General features: G+C 42.6%; 1 protein-coding gene across 1 annotated transcript in view; it reads right to left on the reverse strand.

The window, feature by feature from the left end:
- LOC139464854 (galactocerebrosidase-like) overlaps positions 1-21540 on the reverse strand; it is a 31278-nt gene extending 9738 nt beyond the window's left edge. The window contains exons 1-12 of the mRNA XM_071246409.1: positions 21351-21540; positions 14908-14976; positions 13826-13889; positions 13227-13315; positions 12216-12380; positions 11792-11830; positions 10705-10835; positions 9926-10043; positions 6884-6921; positions 5857-5981; positions 3544-3683; positions 2793-2885 (exon numbers count right to left, since the gene is read on the reverse strand). Coding sequence (XP_071102510.1) covers positions 2793-2885; positions 3544-3683; positions 5857-5981; positions 6884-6921; positions 9926-10043; positions 10705-10835; positions 11792-11830; positions 12216-12380; positions 13227-13315; positions 13826-13889; positions 14908-14976; positions 21351-21488 — 1209 coding nt within the window. The 5' untranslated portion in view covers positions 21489-21540. The remainder of the gene's footprint in view (positions 1-2792; positions 2886-3543; positions 3684-5856; positions 5982-6883; positions 6922-9925; positions 10044-10704; positions 10836-11791; positions 11831-12215; positions 12381-13226; positions 13316-13825; positions 13890-14907; positions 14977-21350) is intronic.
- Between the last annotated feature and the right edge of the window lie 2742 nt (positions 21541-24282).

Consider the following 24282-nt stretch of genomic DNA (forward strand, 5'->3'; position numbering starts at 1 on the left):
TTTTAAATGCAAGGATCGGCAACTGTTGTATCTGAAACTATTTTTTTATCAGGAATAATATATTCCAATATCTTGTTAATTTAGATGCAGCTTTTACTAAACATATTTAAAATAATAATAACCTTAAGCCAAGCAGCTGATCGCTATTGCCAGGTATTATTTTTAACATGGAACCAGTCTGACCAGTCACCGTCAAGGCTCCCGTGTACGTGATCACGTGATCGCTAGAATTACGTGTTGACATAGAATCGTCCAACCAAAACAAATATGACTTTTAACGATTCAAAGTATGGCATTTATGATATATGTATCCATTCTCTGTCAACTTAAGTTCGTTTCAAGGCGTCAATAGCGGTAATCTGATTTGACCTGAATTGTCCCCAATAAGCGCCCACCTTTTGTTTTTAAGCACCCTGGGCGCTTAATGGGTCGAATACGGTCGGTGTTATGGTAGATGGGGAGTGTCAGGTGGTGAGGTGGACACAGGATATCAGGGTATAGGTGTTATGGTACATGGGGAGTGTCAGGTGGTGAGGTGGACACAGGATATCAGGGTATAAGTGTTATGGTAGATGGGGAGTGTCAGTTGGTGAGGTGGACACAGGATATCAGGGTATAGGTGTTATTGTACATGGGGAGTGTCAGGTGGTGAGGTGGACACAGGATATCAGGGTATAAGTGTTATGGTAGATGGGGAGTGTCAGGTGGTGAGGTGGACACAGGATATCAGGGTATAGGTGTTATTGTACATGGGGAGTGTCAGGTGGTGAGGTGGACACAGGATATCAGGGTATAAGTGTTATGGTAGATGGGGAGTGTCAGTTGGTGAGGTGGACACAGGATATCAGGGTATAAGTGTCATGGTAGATGGGGAGTGTCAGGTGGTGAGGTGGACACAGGATATCAGGGTATAAGTGTTATGGTAGATGGGGAGTGTCAGGTGGTGAGGTGGACACAGGATATCAGGGTATAGGTGTTATTGTACATGGGGAGTGTCAGGTGGTGAGGTGGACACAGGATATCAGGGTATAAGTGTTATGGTAGATGGGGAGTGTCAGTTGGTGAGGTGGACACAGGATATCAGGGTATAAGTGTCATGGTAGATGGGGAGTGTCAGGTGGTGAGGTGGACACAGGATATCAGGGTATAAGTGTTATGGTAGATGGGGAGTGTCAGGTGGTGAGGTGGACACAGGATATCAGGGTATAGGTGTTATTGTACATGGGGAGTGTCAGGTGGTGAGGTGGACACAGGATATCAGGGTATAAGTGTTATGGTAGATGGGGAGAGTCAGGTGGTGAGGTGGACACAGGATATCAGGGTATAGGTGTTATTGTACATGGGGAGTGTCAGGTGGTGATGTGGACACAGGATATCAGGGTATAGGTGTTATGGTAGATGGGGAGAGTCAGGTGGTGAGGTGGACACAGGATATCAGGGTATAAGTGTCATGGTAGATGGGGAGTGTCAGGTGGTGAGGTGGACACAGGATATCAGGGTATAAGTGTTATGGTAGATGGGGAGTGTCAGGTGGTGAGGTGGACACAGGATATCAGGGTATAAGTGTCATGGTAGATGGGGAGTGTCAGGTGGTGAGGTGGACACAGGATATCAGGGTATAAGTGTCATGGTAGATGGGGAGTGTCAGGTGGTGAGGTGGACACAGGATATCAGGGTATAAGTGTTATGGTAGATGGGGAGTGTCAGGTGGTGAGGTGGACACAGGATATCAGGGTATAAGTGTCATGGTAGATGGGGAGTGTCAGGTGGTGAGGTGGACACAGGATATCAGGGTATAAGTGTCATGGTAGATGGGGAGTGTCAGGTGGTGAGGTGGACACAGGATATCAGGGTATAGGTGTTATTGTACATGGGGAGTGTCAGGTGGTGAGGTGGACACAGGATATCAGGGTATAGGTGTTATGGTAGATGGGGAGTGTCAGGTGGTGAGGTGGACACAGGATATCAGGGTATAGGTGTTATGGTAGATGGGGAGAGTCAGGTGGTGAGGTGGACACAGGATATCAGGGTATAGGTGTTATGGTAGATGGGGAGTGTCAGGTGGTGATGTGGACACAGGATATCAGGGTATAGGTGTTATGGTACATGGGGAGTGTCAGGTGGTGAGGTGGACACAGGATATCAGGGTATAGGTGTTATGGTAGATGGGGAGTGTCAGGTGGTGATGTTGACACAGGATATCAGGGTATAGGTGTTATGGTAGATGGGGAGTGTCAGGTGGTGAGGTGGACACAGGATATCAGGGTATAGGTGTTATTGTACATGGGGAGTGTCAGGTGGTGATGTGGACACAGGATATCAGGGTATAGGTGTTATGGTACACGGGGAGAGTCAGGTGGTGATGTGGACACAGGATATCAGGGTATAAGTGTCATGGTAGATGGGGAGTGTCAGGTGGTGAGGTGGACACAGGATATCAGGGTATAGGTGTTATTGTACATGGGGAGTGTCAGGTGGTGAGGTGGACACAGGATATCAGGGTATAAGTGTTATGGTAGATGGGGAGTGTCAGGTGGTGATGTTGACACAGGATATCAGGGTATAGGTGTCATGGTACACATATGGGGGAATCACGAATCCAAGTTTCTGGCACACCTAAGGGACCTAACTGCCTTTGTTGACTGGGTCACCTGTAGCCCCGGTAAGCAGGCAAGGTTGAGGAGGCTGATATTTTAGTGTCAGTTGGTGATGTGGGAAGGTTATCAGGTAGAGGTGTTATGGCATATGGGACATAACTTTCATAAATTCTATTCAATGCTTCAGCGACTTACAAAGCTTCCCCCAATGTGCAGCGTGATTGTCTGTGGCCCAACAGGCCTGGGGGAGCATCTTGCATTCCTTGTACACAACGAGTGGTTCAGTGTCTGCAACATCATGAAACAACCTCCATCAGAGTCATGACATGAGGAGGGCTAGATGAACTCTACCCATACTGAATGTTCTGCCTTAAAACTCACAGTACTGTATTAGCTAGTCTGTTTCACAGTCCCTGAACCATATTTTTTTCCCTTCCGTTGGCCCTTTCTGTAATGCAATAGCCCTAAATGAAGCAACTCAGATTTTCCTCAGGTTCTAAATCTTATCTTCCTGGGGTTACTTTTCAATGGAGTTATTTGTTTCTGTCAAAATTATATAGTTTTTGGAGAATAAGACTTTGTCTATGTATCAGCAAATTGTTTCAGTTTATTACATGCTACATGCCAGCTTTTAAAAGCATAGAATTACAGTGTATAGTGGTCAAGGTCAGTGTTCTGCTTCATACCATGGTCTACAGTTCCAGCGTAGTTGGTCAAGGTCAGTGTTCTGCTTCATACCATCGTCTACAGTTCCAGCGTAGTTGGTCAAGGTCAGTGTTCTGCTACATACCATCGTCTACAGTTCCAGTGTAGTTGGTCAAGGTCAGTGTTCTGCTACATACCATCGTCTACAGTTCCAGTGTAGTTGGTCAAGGTCAGTGTTCTGCTACATACCATCGTCTACAGTTCCAGTGTAGTTGGTCAAGGTCAGTGTTCTGCTACATACCATTGTCTCAATGATGATCGAGAGGTCCTTGGTGTCAGGACTGACCAGTGAGACATATGTCCCTCCCTGTGCAAGCTGACCCACTCCGGATCCATGAGCCAGGTATTTCCACCCTATTTTCGTGAACTGGGTGGTGTGGCCTACCAACATATCCACAGTATTTGTTTACAAGTAAGAAGAGAAACAAGGTTTTATGACAAAAGAATGTTTTCAGTCATCAGTGATAACAAAATGGCAATTAGAAACATTTTCCACATTTCATACCAATACCTGATTGTTTACATAACATTGTTAAATATCACATCGCAGTCAGTTATCTTCATCAGCAGCATCAGACTCTCTCTCTTTCAAAACCTCCATAGGAATTCATGTTATGTGAAACCAAGCAAAATGAATTCAAAGTACCATCTTTTAACGTCTTTTGGTATGACACATCTGGGGATCAAACCACGACCTTCTGCTCTCTGGGTAGTCGCTCTACCACTAGGCCACAGAGCATCCTACTGAGCCAACATGCAGTGCCATTATTTTCAACACCATATGAATGTGCTTGTATCTATCTTTGGTAAATGAATGTCCTTGCCATGAACTGAAAGATATTTGAGCTTCTATCACAGGAGTCAGGGATCTGCTATTCAACTGACTACAGCTGAATCTTCTATGCATAGGAGAAAGATTCATTGGTAAAATACATACAAAATACTATGTTCATCTCCTCAGTGTAACCAATGTATGACAATACAAAAGCATCTATCAGATCCTGTCATAACTCAGGGATGCAACCCTGCATAGCAAATGTCTGCATCAATGACAAGGTAATCTGCGACCCCTACAGTTTCAGAAGGAAAACACTCTCATAATAGCCAGTGTTTCTTGCTGGTTATGTTGTGAGTTGATGTGTTTTCTGTGGTAAAAGTCTCCACCACTGTGACGTCAGACGGTGAGTGTAAGAGGAATGATGTGATACATTGTGCACCTCGGCATGCAGTTATCATATACACGGCGGAACAAGCCGATGAAACTCGGGAATGTTTTACAAATTGCAGCGCCATCTGGCGTTCTTTATTGTCAACATCCTTTCGTGCTCACTGACATTCTTTATTGTCAACGTCCTTTCGTGCTTACTGACGTTCTTTCGTACACATTGTTCTTTCTTTTCTTATGACGTCTTTTCGTAACATTTGACTATTAATGGCTCCCATGCTGGACTGCTTGTAGGACTGCCTCTAGTTCCCTTTACATCGCCTGACAACAGGCTGGAGGCGGTGGGCTCCCCATCCTTGAAGAGATGCATCGATGAATAGGTGGTGTGTTGCTTTTAACTCTGTCAAGAAGACTCCTTCTCAGACACTCCATGTACTCGTTCATCAGAGAAGGGACTGGCGTAGGTGACCTCAAAGTCATGAGGACGCAGAAGGTGCGGCAGAAGGAAGAACTGAAGTGGGCGTAGATGGAGTCTTTGTCTGTCTGTTAAGTAGAAATTGTGAACCGAAAAGAGCTAGGTGAACATGGGCCATAATTTTCTACCATCTCTCTGAAAGGTGACTGAGTGAGTGAGTTTGATTTTACGCTACTTTTAGTAATATTCCAGCAATATCACGGCGGGGGACACCAGAAATGGGCTTCACACATTGTACCCATGTCGGGAATCGAACCCGGGTCTTCGGCGTGACGAGCAAACGCTTTAACCACCAGGCTACCCGATCGCCCCTTGTCTGAAAGGAGACGTAGGAGACCGATTGTGGTGTCGAAGTGAAAGCCAGACTGTAGGTTGGTATTTGTTCCGACTTCTGTTTGTTGACAATCCAGCCTATTAGAGACAATGTAATATGAAATCAATGGGCCTCTTGCTGAATGGAAGGCATCCAAAAAGGTGGGATGAGTAGTGTTGAACATGTGTGTGAAAAATCCCATCTATGGTGGAATATGCAGTATAATCCATGGGTATGGTGTATATTTTGAGAAAAAACACCAATGAAATTAGAGGCAATTCCACTAAGGATATAAGTTTAGTTGAACAATCTTTCTGACATCTGTGACCAAGGTGAAACAACAATGACAAAATAGTGGCATGGGAGGTAACTCATTGGGCTACTACTGGTTCAACAACCTTATCTATGTCGAATACAATCCTCTGACGGCTTCTTTCGATGAATACTTTCGACCTGAAAGCATCAATATGCATCACATAATACAGGGTAAGTTTATTGTGCATAAATATTGCAATACCTTCCCACAATATCTAGAAATTATTGACAGTGAATCATTGTGTTGATGTTAACTTGTCATGGCTAGCTGTGTGTAGGACAGTACCTGACATCCATATAGGACTCTCTATGATGTAGTTGCCACTCCAAGGCTGTCTGGCAGTCATCAGGGAGTCTCGGTCCCAGGTCAGGCCTTCATAGTAGCAGTCAATCAGGTTCCAGGCAATAGTGCTACAACAGAGAGCACTTCAATGTTTGGATGATGGTAAGTCATCAGTTGCTCAATCTCATTAACATCAGGTCTTCATTCTCGCTACCACTAAACAAGAAAGTCAGGATATCCCTTTGCGGGTCATGTCAGAATAACCTTTCATCTGACCAATCAGTGTGTGGCTTACCAGATCAGGAAAGTGACAGTCAGAATCTGTTTCTTAATCATGTAACCTGGAAAAGGTCAACATAGGTATTTCGAACGACAGTTACAGACAGTCCGACCGAATCCTACAAAATCATCGTTTAATTCTCGCTTCTAAACATTTGAATGGAGGAGATGTTGCATAGCCTGTGACAAGTACTGACATACAATCTGGATTATATATTAGATATTCCAGAATGTCCTTTTCTTTAGTTTTCAAATTTTTAATCGAGAACTTTGTCAACATATTGTTAAAGCATAGTCTGGAATAGAAGTCGCCAGTTTCAAACTAGTGTCATAGAGATCGAGAAAGCCGCTTTCTGATTGGTTAATGTAGACTGTCATTTTCTTGGTTGTTCAAAGTTTGTGGAAAGGTCGGTCTGATGTGACCCGTAATATATATGATTTGATTGAGATTGTCACTTGGTCATGTAGTAAGCTGCATGGGGTTAGCTCCCTCATGCTACTGATCTTTGTACCAGATATATCTTGTGTCAAAAACATCTTGCAGATTTATCTCAGTGTGTCAGAATAATGTATTTTCAAAATTTTACTACAATTCATTAATCTGAATGTCCATCATGATATACTTAAACATGAAACTACTTATAGACCGTACTTTGAATATAAAATGCCCTTCATTTTCATTGTATGAAAAAAAGTAACAGAAGGAATTGTGATTGTTGTAAAGAAATGGTTCCAGCTCGATTCCACCTACCTTGTTAAATACCGGTCAACATAGTTTTCGTTTAAGGCCTGAAACAATTAATTATTGATGAATTCATTTTATCAGTCATGATACGAATATTAATAATGTCACAGTAGATTTATAGAGTATAAATATTTCAAAAGTAGTGACTCCTTGAAGAAATGCTACGTCACCTCATTGATGGACTCCTCTATTATCTGTAAGGAGTTAGCGAATGACAAGCCACTGCCCAGATCCACCCCTCCCTGATTGCTGTTCAAGGTGTTGGAGACTCACCTCTGCCCAGATACACCTCCCTCCCTGATTGTTGTTCAAGGTGTTGGATCCATCTTCCTCCCTGATTGTTGTTCAAGGTGTTGGAGACTCACCCCTGCCCAGATCCATCTTCCTCCCTGATTGTTGTTCAAGGTGTTGGAGACTCACCCCTGCCCAGATCCATCTCCCTCCCTGATTGTTGTTCAAGGTGTTGGATCCATCTTCCTCCCTGATTGTTGTTCAAGGTGTTGGATCCATCTTCCTCCCTGATTGTTGTTCAAGGTGTTGGAGACTCACCCCTGCCCAGATCCATCTTCCTCCCTGATTGTTGTTCAAGGTGTTGGAGACTCATGCTGGCCCAGATCCATCTCCCTCCCTGATTGTTGTTCAAGGTGTTGGATCCATCTTCCTCCCTGATTGTTGTTCAAGGTGTTGGAGACTCACCCCTACCCAGATCCATCTCCCTCCCTGATTGTTGTTCAAGGTGTTGGATCCATCTTCCTCCCTGATTGTTATTCAAGGTGTTGGAGACTCATGCTGGCCCAGATCCATCTCCCTCCCTGATTGTTGTTCAAGGTGTTGGATCCATCTTCCTCCCTGATTGTTATTCAAGGTGTTGGAGACTCACCCTGGCCCAGATCCATCTCCCTCCCTGATTGTTATTCAAGGTGTTGGAGACTCATGCTGGCCCAGATCCATCTCCCTCCCTGATTGTTGTTCAAGGTGTTGGATCCATCTCCCTCCCTGATTGTTATTCAAGGTGTTGGAGACTCACCCCTGCCCAGATCCATCTCCCTCCCTGATTGTTGTTCAAGGTGTTGGATCCATCTCCCTCCCTGATTGTTATTCAAGGTGTTGGAGACTCATGCTGGCCCAGATCCATCTTCCTCCCTGATTGTTATTCAAGGTGTTGGAGACTCATGCTGGCCCAGATCCATCTCCCTCCCTGATTGTTGTTCAAGGTGTTGGATCCATCTCCCTCCCTGATTGTTGTTCAAGGTGTTGGATCCATCTCCCTTCTTGATTGTTGTTCAGGGTGTTGGAGACTCACCCCTGCCCAAATCTACCTCCCTCCCTGACTGATTTTCAAGGTGTTCGAGACTCACCCCTGCCCAGATCTACCTCCCTCCCTCTCTTATTGTTGAAGGTGTTGGATCCATCTCCCTCCATGATCGTTGTTCAAGGTGTTGGAGACTCACCCCTGCCCAGATCCATCTCCCTCCCTGATTGTTGTTCAGGGTGTTGGAGACTCACCCCTGCCCAGATCCATCTCCCTCCCTGACTGATGTTCCAAGTGTTGGAGACTCACCCTGGCAACGATCCACCTGCCTCCCTGATTGTTGTTCAAAGTGTTGGAGACTCACCCTGGCCTATATCCATCCCCCTCCCTGATTGTTGTTCAGGGTGTTGGAGACTCACCCCTGCCCAGATCCACCTCCCTCCCTGATTGTTGTTCAAGGTGTTGGAGACTCATCCCTGCCCAGATCCATCTCCCTCCCTGACTGATGTTCAAGGTGTTGGAGACTCACACTGGCCCAGATCCATCCCCCTCCCTGATTGTTGCTCAAGGTTATGGAGACTCACACTGGCCCAGATCTACCTCCCTCTCTGATTGTTGTTCAAAGTGTTGGAGACTCACCCTGGCCCAGATCCACCTCCCTCCCTGATTGTTGTTCAAGGTGTTGGAGACTCACCCCTGCCTAGATCCACCTCCCTCTCTGATTGTTGTTCAAGGTGTTGGATCCATCTTCCTCCCTGATTGTTGTTCAAGGTGTTGGAGACTCACCCTGGCCCAGATCCACTTCCCTCCACGATTGTTGTTCAAGGTGTTGGAGAATCACCCCTGCACAGATCCACCTCCCTCCCTTATTGCTGTTCAAGGTGTTCGAGACTCACCCCTGCCTAGATCCATCTCCCTCCCTGATTGTTGTTCAAGGTATTGGAGACTCACCCTGGCCCAGATCCACCTCCCTCCCTGACTGATGTTCAAGGTATTGGAGACTCACCCTGGCCCAGATCCACCTCCCTCCCTGATTGTTGTTCAGGGTGTTGGAGACTCACCCCTGCCCAGATCCATTTTCCTCCCTGATTGTTGTTCAAGGTGTTGGAGACTCACCCCTGCCCAGATCTACCTCCCTCCCTGATTGTTGTTCAAGGTATTGGAGACTCACCCTGGCCCAGATCTACCTCCCTCCCTGATTGTTGTTCAAGGTGTTTGAGACTCACCCCTGCCCAGATCCACCTCCCTCACTGGTTGTTGTTCAAGGTGTTGGATCCATCTTCCTCCCTGATTGTTATTCAAGGTGTTGGAGACTCACCCTGGCCCAGATCCATCTCCCTCCCTGATTGTTGTTAAAGGTGTTGGAGACTCACCCCTGCCCAGATCTTCCTCCCTCCCTGATTGTTGTTCAAGGTGTTGGAGACTCACCCCTGCCCAGATCCATCTCCCTCCCTGACTGATGTTCAAGGTGTTGGAGACTCACACTGGCCCAGATCCATCCCCCTCCCTGATTGTCGCTCAAGGTGTTGGAGACTCACCCTGGCCCAGATCTACCTCCCTCTCTGATTGTTGTTCAAGGTGTTGGATCCATCTCCCTCCCTGATTGTTGTTCAAGGTGTTGGAGACTCACCCCTGCCCAGATCTTCCTCCCTCCCTGACTGATGTTCAAGGTGTTGGAGACTCACCCTGGCCCAGATCCATCTCCATCCCTGACTGATGTTCAAGGTGTTGGAGACTCACCCTGGACCCAGATCCACCTTCCTCTCTGATTGTTGTTCAAGGTGTTGCAGACTCACCCTGGCCCAGATTCCGCCTCCCCTAGCATTGTTGAATGCACTGTAGTCCTCTGATGCCCACAGTAGTTTTCCCGTCTTCAGTGCCGCTACAGGTGTGGCCTTCCTAGGGTAGTGAACACTAAAGCACAGAAGCGGTCATGTCTCAGATGGTTAATGCAGCAGATTCCTTCATCATGAGCAGCAAAGAACACAATCTAAAACTCTCTTTTTCCCCAGTGGTGCACTTTGTGTTCTTAAGACAAATATGGTGAAATGTCAGATTACTTTCACTTTTGTGGAGTTCATGATTATTTACCGTAATAGAAAATCAACCTAGATCAGACTGTCTGGTCTGTCTTAACATATAATTTGTATTGTACATTAATCAATCAGTATAAATAAAGTCCACATAATCATAATCACTTTTCCAATAAATGCATATGATCGCAGTTACTTTAGTATAAATTCAGCTATACCTACATGGTAAGTCCTAGATTGGAGCAGTCTCCATTTCATTATCATAAAATTTAAATAATGTCACAACAACAAGCCTTAAACATGCAAACAAACACATTTTGTAAACATAATTGAAACAGAGGTTTTTTTCATGTATCACACGAGGGATGAGGAAGTTGATCTGATGTGGAGTGGGATGCTTCTAGTCTAGAGCTCCACTGCAGTTTCCTCCAACACATCACCACATGGTGGCTACCAGCTGCTCAGTGAGTGAAAGATGACATGTGATGACATGTCCTGTGTTTATCTCCCTATCAGAGTTATCTTCAGAATCTTAGTTATACCCAATAACATCTACAGCTGAGGCCAGATCGGCATCTTTCAGGATGTCGTTTTCTATTCCCCATGCTCCATTGTCTCCTGCCACGATACCCACATGAGAGAACCCGTGTTTATCAAGGACCCGTCTCAACCTCTGCAAAACAAATAACACATGTAGAGTATGGGTACAATAATTGCTTTCAGTCTGACAGAAACATCTGATCTCTGACCCACATATGTACAGGAACATCTGATCTCTGACCCACATACGTACAGGAACATCTGATCTCTAACCCACATACGTACAGGAACATCTGATCTCTGACACACATACGTACAGGAACATCTGATCTCTGACACACATATGTACAGGAACATCTGATCTCTGACACATATTTACAGGAACATCTGATCTCTGACACACATATATAGAGGATATAACCCACATACGTACAGGAACATCTGATCTCTGACACATATACGTACAGGAACATCTGATCTCTGAGACACATATATAGAGGAACATCTGATCTCTGACACACATATGTACAGGAACATCTGATCTCTGACACACATATGTACAGAAACATCTGATCCCTGACACATATACGTACAGGAACATCTGATCTCTAAAACATATATGTACATGAACATCTGATCTCTGACACACATATGTACAGGAACATCTGATCTCTGACACATATACGCACAGGAACATCTGATCTCTGACACATATATGTACAGGAACTAGTGATCCCTGACTTACATACGTACAGGAACATCTGATCTCTGACACATATATGTACAGAAACATCTAAACTCTGACACATATACGTACATGAACATCTGATCTCTGACACACATACTAAAAGGATTATCTAATCTCTGACATATGTAGAGGAACATTTGACCTCTGACACACATATATAGAGGAACATCTGATCTCTGACACACATACATACAGGAACATCTGATCTCTGACACATACAAACAGGAACACCTGTTATGGTTAATATATAATTTCTGGTTGTGTAAAACGCATATTCAGAATGGCCAGCTATACCTGGCTCAAAATGAACAGCAAGGACAATAGCGTGATGTGACACTGACCTTTATGTATGTGGTATTACAAGCCCGTTCATTCCATATCTGCAACAAAGTGTGTAAGGATTCATGCAGTGAAGATACAATCAGAAAAGTTTACATCGTAAGTCTGTGATTTGTGCCTAATCCATTTGATTATTCACAATAAAATTTTTAAATCAAATTAATACACTTGAATTCCATAATCATTATGGCTCCAAGTGCCCTAGTACACTGATGTAGTCCACAGTTGGACATTCATATCCCAGACTCCCCAGTGCCCCAGTACACGATGTAGTCCACAGTTGGACATTGATATCCCAGACTCCCCAGTGCCCCAGTGCACGATGTAGTCCACAGTTGGACATTGATATCTCAGACTCCATAGTGCTCCAGTACACCGATGTATGGTCGAGTTGTGGATATCCCAGACTCCCTAGTGGGTCCATACCCCGATGTAATCTATTGTCAGGTTGTGGACGTCCCGCGCTCCCTGAATCCACTTCCTGATGTATGTGGCCAGGACATCCACGTTGTTGTAAGGGTTTTGTGTGCCATTGCCGATCCAGCCCGGGAAGTTCCAGGGCAGACCGTACAGCTTGATGCTGGGATTTCTCTGAAACAACAACCTCAAAATCAGAATATATATTAATAACATAAATAGGAATCACTTATAGTATTCTCCATCTAAATCCTAAATAATACAGATTGTAGGTCAGTCATTCACACTTGTGTCAGGGGTAACTGTACTTGATCAATTATAGACAGTCATATTATGCACATCAATGCACTTCCCTGTATGACAAAAGGAAAGGATGCACACTGGACGAGTGTTACATATGACTTTGAGTTTCTCCATAGATAAATAGAAATGATGCCTGATTACTTCCATCTCCATACCAATGTTATTAATCATATAAAAATGTTTTGTTACACTGATATAACATAGAAAGTAATGGGATGTGTACAAATTCAGTGTGGCGATCAAATAAGATATTTTAATCAGAGGCATATGTATCTATAGATATTTGAAACATCTGATGAACCAAGTCAAATCAAACTATGTGTCTGTATGGAATTTAAGAAATGTTGGTAATATAAAAAGCCTAATTATAACCACCTTACATATCTTGCTACTGCACAATACCTCACTGATGCATGCTACTAAGATGTAGTATATGACCTTTCCTTAAATATTAAAAGTTTGAATAAAATAATATAACAGTATCCCAATTTGCCTCCAAATGGCACTTAGATAAATTTCTGCCAAGGACAACTAGACAACAGGTGACCAGACTAACAGGGCTTCAGAGCGAATGAACACTTCAGAGCAACGGGCCAGCTTTCAGAAGTAGAGAGCTCGAGGTCTTTATTATTCAGAATGAGAGGGCCATTTGTTGTTTTTCAGTGGTCAAGGACGTGGGTCAACTGAAGATATAGACTCAGCTTTGATTCTGTGTACCTTCTTAGCCTCTGCCATCATCCACCACTCGTATCCTCTGTTGTAGTCCTCATCCCAGCTGTTGTGCATGTGCGAGGCCTCCGTTGCATCTACAAAAGTCACTACAGTGAGACCTCTGGCACTGCCTCCCTCGGCCGAATATATACCACTCAAACAAAATTAAGTGCCGACCATTTGATGGGGGTTACCCTGGGATTTTATATAAAAAAATATATTGTTGCCAAAGTATTTTGAAAAAATGCTTGAAATTGCTGATAAAAAAAAATTGTCTGCCACAAAAATTACATTGTTTTTTTACCAAATATTTGGGCTCAGAGTTTAATGAAAGAAATATCAATACAAAATCCCAGACCGCCCCTCTCAGATTATGAAGTGGTCGGTCCCTAAAGAACACCTTATTCTTTCCTATCAATAGTTAATCTGTCTTTTCATGCCAAATAAGATAATTTTCATATCTGATTACAAATTGCCTAAGATTTTGCTACCATAAATTATGTGCAATGATACATATAAATCAGTTTGGTGAGATTCTCTGTAGCTTTCAATGTTAACACTGACACAGAGGAACCAAGACATGCACCGTGTCACAGTTCACCAACCAGAACTTTCAGAGTCCCCTCCAATCTCTACTTTCAGAATCTGGAGTGAGGCTGCAAAGTTGGGCTGAAAAAACAAGTTATAACCATGGCAACATGTACAGCAGGATGGATTCAAATGCATAGGGCATCATGGTGAGCAAGGGTTTGGAAAGATCTGCACCCCATCAAAGTGTCATCACGCCTACAGTGTAACCTGCTTCAATGACTGACTCTCTGAATATCTACTCACCGCCAAAAGAAAAGCGAACCATAGAAACATATAGAGAAGTATGCACGTCAAGAGGAGATGTTTCCAATGTGTACCACTTGAAGACAAAACTAACAAACAGTCAAGTGGTACCACAGAGTGTCTTTATTCTTATCACGATATGCTGCACGTGATTTCCCAACTTTACACTCTAATCCTGCACGAGACAAATGGTGCATCTTGAGTCATGGATCTATGACGTCACATGAGATGCGTTCATGAGCATCGGTTCACACGACATACCAGTATGTTCGTTTGTGCATCGAACCAATCCAATATCCCTCGAATGTGAGTAAATCTTCATATCTTAACCAACGTGTATGGTCTTCGCATTTCTTTTGGTGGTGAGTATATGTGAAAAAATACAAATAACAGGCTTACCTCACCCAAGTGTCGAAATGCTGGGGTAACTGTATTTGTGAACGAATACAATTTCTAACATGATTAGTATGTTAGCAAATCTAGCCCAGGGATCAGGGATTGTTTGCATTAAGTAACATTAATTTAATACTGTGTGTTTTCTTTGCAGTTTCGAACTGAGACAGTGTTGTGTGATGTTGTTAGTAGTGAAAACGTACTTGTTAACTGGATGAAATAGAATACAAATCATGCACTGTTGCAGCCATATCATTAGTAGGTAGGTTTGGTTACATTAAAATGAAGATTCATGTTGGAATGATAATCATCAACAAATACTTGTCTGCTGAATTATCAGATACCCCTCAGGTACATTAGGCCACAAATTTGGACCCTTTGAAGCCGTTACTTTTATCGTATTTATCAATAAAGCTTGAACTATAACATCAGTTGTATACAACATAGCACAAACTTGTACCTTAAACAGAATGTCTAAAACCTGATTCCTCTGTTTGTCTGGATAAGCTTTCAGCAGTTTGGACGTAGCCTGAAACATGAAGCACAACATGACACTGGAGCTGGTCATACCACATCACATGCACTTCCTTAAACATTCAACCAAATAATGAACCAAAATCTTCAACATGTTATTAGCATCAAGTTCTGTTAATTATTTGCTGTTTAACATGTTTAACACCACATTCAGCAATATTCCAGCTATATGATGGCGGTCTGTAAATAATTGAGCCTGGACAAGACAATCCAGTGATTGACATCATGAGCATCGATCCAGGCAATCGGGATACGATGACATGCATCAACCAAGTCAATGAGCCTGACCACATGATCCCTATTACGTAAAGCATAGCCGCCTCTTACAGCAAGCATGGGTTACTGAAGACCTATTCTTACCCGGATCTTCACAGGTTTCATGAACTTGTAAGGAGATATCAGAGTTGTAATTCGAAATAAGCAACAAAGTTTGACAGTGACAGTGGTCGAAAGGTTACCGGTTCTGCAGCAGTTTCTTACAACATAGGAACTCAAAATGCATCATAGATTCACATAAAATCCACCAGTTTTGTAAAACAAATCTTAAAAAGGCATCATTTCACATGTTTTTACAAATAATAAATTATTATCTCTTGTAATGGCTAAGTTTGATGAGAACAGACTCAACAACATGTCCATGGGCTTGAGACGTATCAAGGTCCATATTCCTGCGCTTCCAGGAGAAGAATGAAGTAAGTGTTTACATGGTTCCAAATCGGTGAATTTTGTGTGTGTGTGGTCTAAGTACATGGCTAATGGTAAATTATTGTGTATTTTCCTTCATTTGTGCATATAATACTGTCCCCTTGTTACCATGGTTACCTATTTTCAAGCTCATATGCAGTGAAGTCATGTCAATTTCATAAAACTGTTTTTTTATAAGTAAACATTGTTTATTGATGGATATGGTACAGGATAATTTAATCTCTTACTTTCAGGACATGCTTACCCTTGCATACATCTGGTCACATTCTGGTGTCATCACTTATTTTCAGAAATCCATTCATATAATTTTCAGCTATTTTGTCCTTTATGCCAAATTAAATCTTTTTTTGCGGATAATCAAGACTGGTTATTCCCTTGCATTGACATTTCATATTTACATCTCCTTTCCACAATAAAATTGATAGCTGTGAGAAAAACATAAAAACATAGAAAACCCTATCATTTGCATGTGTATTTTAGCACCAAAAGTAATTTTTTGTATAAGCCATCTATGTTCATGCATATTTTGTTTTACTGCAATCATTATTGAAAGTGTGCCGGATTGAGCATGTGCAGAAGACCAAATCTATCAATAACATCTAAATGAAAACAATGTGGAATGATATATCCATTTGATCCAGTATTCATTGTAATTTGGGGATGAGTGTGTGAACAGTTGACTTAGTTTCAAACATTTTCTGTTGTGGACATATTATGCCGTAAGATGAGGTGAAAATATGGGGTGAAATGTCATGTTCAATACCAATGCACTTATATGTAAGGGATGTGTATGCATGTGTGTTAGTCTGTCGCCCAGACCCAAGAGAATAAATTAAGAAATTGAATCCAAGTTAGGTCTAGAATGAGGTAACAAGTCCAGATTGCATCAACTTTGTTCTAGGCTCCATTTGGATTATATTTTGTATATATATATATATATATATATATATATATATATTTTAAAATGTGATAACTTTATTTCTGGGAGAAAATGTTAGTTTAGCATGTGTGTGTGTATCTGCTTGTACCAGTGTGGACTAATGCTGTAATTATAGTGCTGTCTCATTGAGATACTGCATGCTGCAGTTTAAAATGGATACCCCGACTCAGACACATCACACTAACTTCAAGTTAACCTGTCCTTGTTCTATCCCCTTAATGCCGAGTACCAGGCAGGGCAATAACAAGTACCATCTTTTAACATCTTTTGGGACTGAACCACTGACCCAGCTGGCTATGCGGGATAGCTAGTCTTAAAAGTTACCAGCCAGTTTCAATATAGGACAGTTTATTTTTCAGAAATTTGGATCTGTGATTGTATCATGAGCAAATGATCCACGCAATTGGGATCGATGACATGCATCAACCAAGTCAGCAAGCCTGACCACCCGATCCCATTAGTCGCCTCTTACGACAAGCAGAGTCACTTTTTACAGCAAGAATGGGTTGCTGAAGACCTATTCTACCCTGGATCTTCACGGGTCAAGTCTGGAGAGGGGCTTAGTGAGGCAGGTAAATAGCCACGGGGCCGAAGAAATTCCAAATGGAAGCACCTTTCATTGGTAATGGCAGCAGAGAAAAAGGACCTGAAGGAAATCATGATCATGAATTTGCCACGACTTCTAGGTACGACTGGTTGAATAGTTTCATGTTGAAAATGAGGCGAAGTTGGAGGCTGTCTTTCTTTGGAAGCAAATTGTGAAATAGAAGCCTGGAATGGTCAGAGCCGTACCAAAGCATTCTATGGCGTTATTTGTGAGTAGCTTTTCTAGAGCGATGGTGAGAATGGCAAGTTGTTTGACCTGATACTGGCGAGACAGCTGCTTCCACCAACAGGTAATGGAACTATTGGAATGGCTGGGGGCAGAAGAGAGTCTCCCTTCTTGAGAGAGTCGTCACCTTTTGACCTGGAAAAGGAAACAGTACATGCAGCTGACCTTCCTCTGTGTTGCCCTTGACAGCCTCTTCCCCAGCCACAAAAGGAGCTGGACCTCGAGCTAATGACTTTACGAAGATCCGGTTGGTTGGGTCCGAAAGAAGGTCGCTTCCGTTCCTTTCTTCCTCCAGTTGGTTCCTTTAAGATGCAAAACATCGACTGTCACCGAAAAGAATCCCATTGAACGTCCTGAGCTATGTCTTGAATACATCCTGCGAACATTGAGGATGTGGACCACGGTAATTGGTAGAGTTGGTTCTTAAATGGCTCATCCCAGGAACAGTGTTGGACGTTCCCCTGACATCGCAAAGAAGTGACGGATCCTGCATAGTGAGCCAAGTGATTTAAGATGCCTGACATCTGTTGTGAATTAGGCCAATTGCCCTATGAATTCAAGCCTTCTGGTGAAGATTACCAAGTGAAAGGTTTCAAACAAAGAAAGGGTGGTAGATGCTAAGGGCAACGTACGATGAATTGTAGTGTCAAGATGAACTACGTCTCTGTCATCTACCGAAGAACAAGTAAAACGACGCTTTGGTGCCAAAGTGGAGATATCTCCATCCAATTCAGGAGCAGACGTAGTGATGCCAGGAGAGCCTGTTTCCCTCGGTATGAAACTGTAACCCATCCTGCAATTGACGGAAAGAGCCAAAAGCCTGGTGCATCGAGAGGGGATAGGTATCTGCTGACAGCAGCAGAGCAGCGAGGGTTGTCTCTGTATGAGAAGGTCAATTGAATGTGGAAGTCTGGGTGTGCGGGAGCGTGAGAGTATCCTTGCCCTGGAGCAAGAGTTTCCATGGACTGAGGGTAGTGATCCCAATCATGAGTCATGTGAGCGTAAGTCGGCTTCAAAGATAGCGCACAGCGCTGGTGATGGTACTTGTTACAATGTGACCAATCCCGTAGGTGAGAGTCCGGATAACTTGAAGATGAAGGAAACAAATGAGACTGTCGGCCTAATGAGTCTTTATAATGTCCAGCCTCCGAATCTTGGATGATTCTGAAGTGTCTCTGCATGAGCGACGATGACAGGAAGTGAGTGAGTGAGTGCTTTTAACAGTATTCCAGTTATATCATGGCTTGTCAGCTTAAGGTGGAAGGAAAGCCTGAAGTGATGCAGGTCTCTGACATTTTTCACTCTGGTGAAACCCACGGACACAGACAAACCTAGAAACATAATTGAGGCCAACCGGGATTTGAACCCACAATCAAAGGTTTCTGGCGTGCCCAAGGGACGCAACTTTGCACTTCGACAGGGCCACCCGTGTCCTCCCCCTCCCCCGATGAAAGGTAGATGCGCTCGACGAACATTAGGAGACATATGGTCTGATGAAGCATGCCGATCCTGTGAAGTGCATTGCTTTCTGGATGTTTGCTTATCTTTCGAGGTTCGCCAATCCTGAGAGGTTTGCTGATCATTATCTTACGTGGTTTGTCGAACCTTACTGGAAGGCTGAGTGCTTGAAGCATGGTGATCCAGAGACGGTCACTGATTTTTCGACGTTTGACACACCTTAGAGGTGAGTTGGTCTGAGGATGAATTGTGATTCTTTGGTTCACCTATCCTCTGACGAAAAGTGTTATCGGTCTGAAACACGAACTGCAGAGGGTAGTTTCCCCGTCTATGGCCGTCTTGTCGATCGTACCTGATCGGGGCAGTGTCAATGGAAGACTGAAGTCGAAGAAACAACGAAATAGATGAGCGATCTAAAGAAGATCTCTCATAACTCTCTCGTCTTTTAAGGGATCCGCCAAAGCCATTGGAGTTCCCTCCGACGAGAGTAACTTCGAGTTATCTATCATTGAAGTGGAAAGAGGAGAAGTATTTTGAACATCCAAAGGGTTCGGCGAAGGCAAAATGACCGAGGCCGAAGTAGTAGTCGTAGGGTTGGCAGGATCCAAAACAGTTGTGAGCATTTTCCGAGCGTCCGTCCCCGAGGGTAGGTTCATCGAAGTGCTCGGGGAAAGTTCGCAGTGCAGACGAGATATTGTCAGTCAGGAAGCTAGCTATCCAAGAATACCGCGATTGGAGGGCATGAGGCAGTGCTGTTTCTCGATGTTGTGGACAATTTTCCCGCTTATTTTATCTTTTCAGACAGCATTTTCTTCGACTTTTATGATTTTTTCAGGCGATCTAGCGTAGCAATCCTGTTCTCTATGCTGGCATTTGTTTGTTTGTTTCTTGTTTAATGCTGCACTCAGCAATATTACAGCAGTCTGTAAATAATCGAGTCTGGACCAGACAATCCAGTGATTGATACCATGAGCATCGATCCACGCAATTGGGATACAATGACATGCTTCAACCAATTCAGCGAGTCTGACCACCCGATCCAGTTAGTCGCCTTTCACGAAAAGCATAGTTGCTTCTTACGGCACGCATGGGTTGCTGAAGACCTATTCTACCCCGGTATTTGTGCAAATAGAGGCTGAAGGATTCTTTAGGTGAATCCCTACATTGACCACAATGTGAAGAAGCGCTGCAATGTCCGGACAATCAGGACAAATGTCGTGGGGATCCAAGGGTGAAAAATATCCTCAGGTAAAAAAATATAGTCGTAATTTGTATAGCGCATCACCACCCTAGCAATTAGAAAGAGAATGAGTTGGCTGGGGAAACCACGTGGCTCGTGTGTATAGGTCAACAAGCATACAGAGTGTGTGTGACCCAGATTGTTGGGAGGTGACCATGGTGATGCAAGGGGTGTTTGGCGAATTGTTTTGATACTGTGTAGTTATTTATTGTTCAGAATATGATCTAGACCGATAGCTTCACCCTTTTAAGTCGTACATGCAGTTATGAACTAAACACATGTCAGTTTGGCTGCAGCTCCTTGTTGTAAATCTTTGTAATGATATAAGGCTTCTCATTCTTCGATACTCTGATAGGTGTGGCTTCAAATAGCCCCGCAAACACATGTCAAACCAGTCGAAATTATAGTGAGTGAGTGAGTATGGTTTTACACGTTTTTTAGCAATATATCACATCAGGGGACACAAGAAATGGGCTTCACATACTGTGCCCATGTGAGGAATCGAACCCTGGTCTTCAAAGAACGCTTTAACCACTAGGCAACCTCACCGCCCCTTGAAATTATAGTCCATAAATAGCAAAGTCTGAATCCGCAAAAATCCATATCTCAATACTTTCAAACTTGGAGTGTTGTTTCCCTTTAAGCATATATTCAATGTTGTTTCGGAAGTCCACTAAAGTATTACATATTGAATTCAACCCAGTATGTACATAATGTCAGGAAAAAAATTAAATATCACCAAAAGCCATTTTTACTTTCTGAATCGAAAACAGACGAGACTTGAGAAGTTTGCCCATGAATACTTGTCCACATGGTTTTGCTATCGCCTGGCAAATATTATGCCGTTTTAGCAGAGTGCCGTTTTAGCCTCATCATGTTTCAGAAGAGATGACAATGACAATTTAAACAGATCTGAGATTATGATAAATATATTCAGCTCCCTCGGGGGGTTTCCTACCTGCGTGAACTCCATATATATTATGTATTATATTTCAATATGTATTATAATTCAATATTACTTTTTTTCAATTTAAAAACACCAAGAACACTTTGGTACTACATAGATCTGTATAGGTACGTTATCAATTTCACAAGAAAAGTGATACAAAACTTTTGAGACGCCCCTTTGTGGTTATGCGGGATTGCTGAGGTGCCGTTTTAGCCTGCCCCCGAAGAGATCGAAGTGTCACTTACCGACCCCCCACTGAGACCTCCAATGCCGTCAAACCGTTTCCCTAATCCCACAGAATCATCTATGTTATATACGGACGATGCAACTGTTTCACGCTTCAAGGTGAAATAGATGTAACACAGCACGGCCAGTATCTTCATCTCGGAACAGTTCGATCTCCAGCGCTTCTCGTGTGATCCCAGTCGATCCGCTCTGTTGACTGACTGGCGACAGGTACGACAGTGTTCGGGCGCGTGGTTAAGTTTCCGGACAAATAGTTCGGAGAAAACATAACACTCCCGATAGGATGTCTCGCCCAAACTGTAAGTCGAGAAGGCATTAAATTAATTCAACCTAATCTGTCAGAATGAGGAAGCATTATTTGTTTAATATTTTATTTTATGTGATTCACGTCTTCTCAATTACAAAAGGCAAAGAATATTTTTTAATGATATGGAAAACATAGTAAGAAAAATAGTATAGCAACATATACGGCTTGTTGGAAACACATTTTAATTCAAACAGTTCCAACTACTGGAAATTATTGAGATTTATCATAAAAAGTGCTTATTCACCAACATGTTTGCCCCCTCTCTGTACCGACCCTAATAAACCTACAGCAGTTACTGACATCGAAAAGGCTGATCGATGTACACAATACTTACTTCGTTTCTATTTGTGATGTTGATGACGGTAATCAGCCGCTTCCGGTTTTCAGTCAGCGTTGTGATCCCTCTCTCTATGTGAGATCACTTATTTCTGATTCAGGGTTACTGTTACTGAATCAGAAATAAGTGATCTCACATAGACACTACCATGCAATAAATCAAGCGGACCAGATAATATAAACCCTAGACTTTAAATCTCTTGGCTGACAGAAATCTGGAAACTCGCTCACGTCATGTCATTATACAAGAAAGGTGACAAAGCACTACCCTCAAACTACAGACCAATTAGCCTGTTATCAATTCTTGGAAAACTACCGGAGAGATTAGTCTTTAAACGTTTATATAACTATTTCAATATGAATAGTCTGTACAAATATCAATCTGGCTTTGTACCAGGACATTCTACTACCTCCCAATTTATAGGAATGTATAATGATCTTGTCTCATCTGTTGACAAGCATGAATACTATTGTATGGTATTCTGTGATGTATGGAAATCATTTGATAGAGTCTGGCATAAATGATTACTTCATAAGCTATTACTGTGGCTAGAAGACTATATTAGTCATCGAAGACAAAAGGTTTTTGTAAATGGCAACTTTTCATCTTTGGAATTCACCAAAGCCGGTGTCCGCCAAGGCTCGGTCTTAGGTGCCTTATTGTTTTTAGTCAACATCAACGATCTCGCTGATAATCTAGAGAATTCTACTCCTCTTTTCGCTGACGATACTTCCATTGGTACATCATCTTTTCACATTCTGATGATAGAACATATATTAAACAGTGATCTGGAGCTTCTCAGTACCCGGGCCAATAGATGAATAGTTAAGTTTGACCCGGACAAAACAACATTTATATCGTTCACTCATTGTAAAAACCGCTCTGCAGATGTTATTTATAACAATACCTCTCTTAGCGCATCTATCTCGCACAAATATCTGGGGGTTACTCTATCTCATGATATGAAGTGGACAACCCACGTTGATAACATTTACCGCTCAGCTTCCAAAATGATTTGTCCGTTAAGAACCGTCAAATATTTACTTGACAGTCCAACCCTGTCCAAAATCTATCTCGTTTTCATAAGGCCTATATTAGAATATGCTTCAGAGGTATGGGATAACTGCAGTCACGAAAATTCCTAAAAACTTGAAATGATTCAACTCGAAGCCGCTCGCATTGTAACAGGTCTCCCTAAATTCTCCTCAAGATCGAGTTTATATTTTGAGACAGGATTGGAATCACTATCTATTGAAGGAAAAAAATTAAAAAACTTTGTACAATTTACAGTATTGTTGATAATGTATGTCCATCGTATTTACATGACACGTTACCTCCCAAAGTATCAACTATTAGTTGATATGAGTTACGACATAAGAAAAATATGAATATACCGCATGGACGAACAGCTACCTACCAGCATTCATGATCACGTATACCTTCTTCACTCAAACTGTGGAATGCGCTACCGCTGAATACAGAAGTGCAACGTCGTCGTCAAATTTTAAACAGATGATTAACACAACCATTGCAGCTCCACTGCCATACTTCTTAACAAGCAACCGAGGAGATAACATTTGAAATACACGTCTAAGGCATTCTTGCAGTTCCCTAAATGAAGATCTCTTCAAAGAAAATTTATCTGATACTTTGTCCTGCTATTGTGGAAATCCATGTGAAAACAACATACACTTCTTTCTTGAATGTCCCAATGACACTATTCCCAGAAATACATGTATAATGTGCACTGACATTATAAAAGCTGGAGCTACAATACAAACTATTCTCTACGGGGATGAATCTCCAGCTGAAAGTCACAATAATAATGTATATGTTAGTGTATGTGAACATGTGTGTGTGTGTGTGTGTGTGCGGTGTGTGTGTGTGTGTGTGTGTGTTTGTGTGTGTGTGTGTGTGTGTGTGTGTATGTATGTATGTTTGTATGTTTGTAATGTATATATATATGTTTGTATGTGTATGTGTGTATTGTGCATATATATATATATCAATGTCTGTACATAAACATTAGGGAAAGGACCCAAATGTAAGCGGAGCAAGCCGATTAAACTCGCAATGTTTTACAAATTGCAGCGTCATCTGGCTTTCTTTATTGTCAACGTCCTTTAGCAGTTTAGTGTCCTTTCGTGCGCACTGAAGTTCTTTAGTGCACATTGTTCTTTCTTTTCATATGACGTCTTTTCGCTGCATTTGACTATTATATTGTGTACTTTTGACCTTTATTTCAACTTTTTAACCGGAATCTGTTTGTTTTGTATTTTGTCCTTTA

Source organism: Haliotis cracherodii, unplaced genomic scaffold (genome assembly GCF_022045235.1).
Source record: "Haliotis cracherodii isolate W230 unplaced genomic scaffold, xgHalCrac1.p SCAF_1, whole genome shotgun sequence".
In the NCBI taxonomy this organism is placed as follows: Eukaryota; Metazoa; Mollusca; class Gastropoda; order Lepetellida; family Haliotidae; genus Haliotis; species Haliotis cracherodii.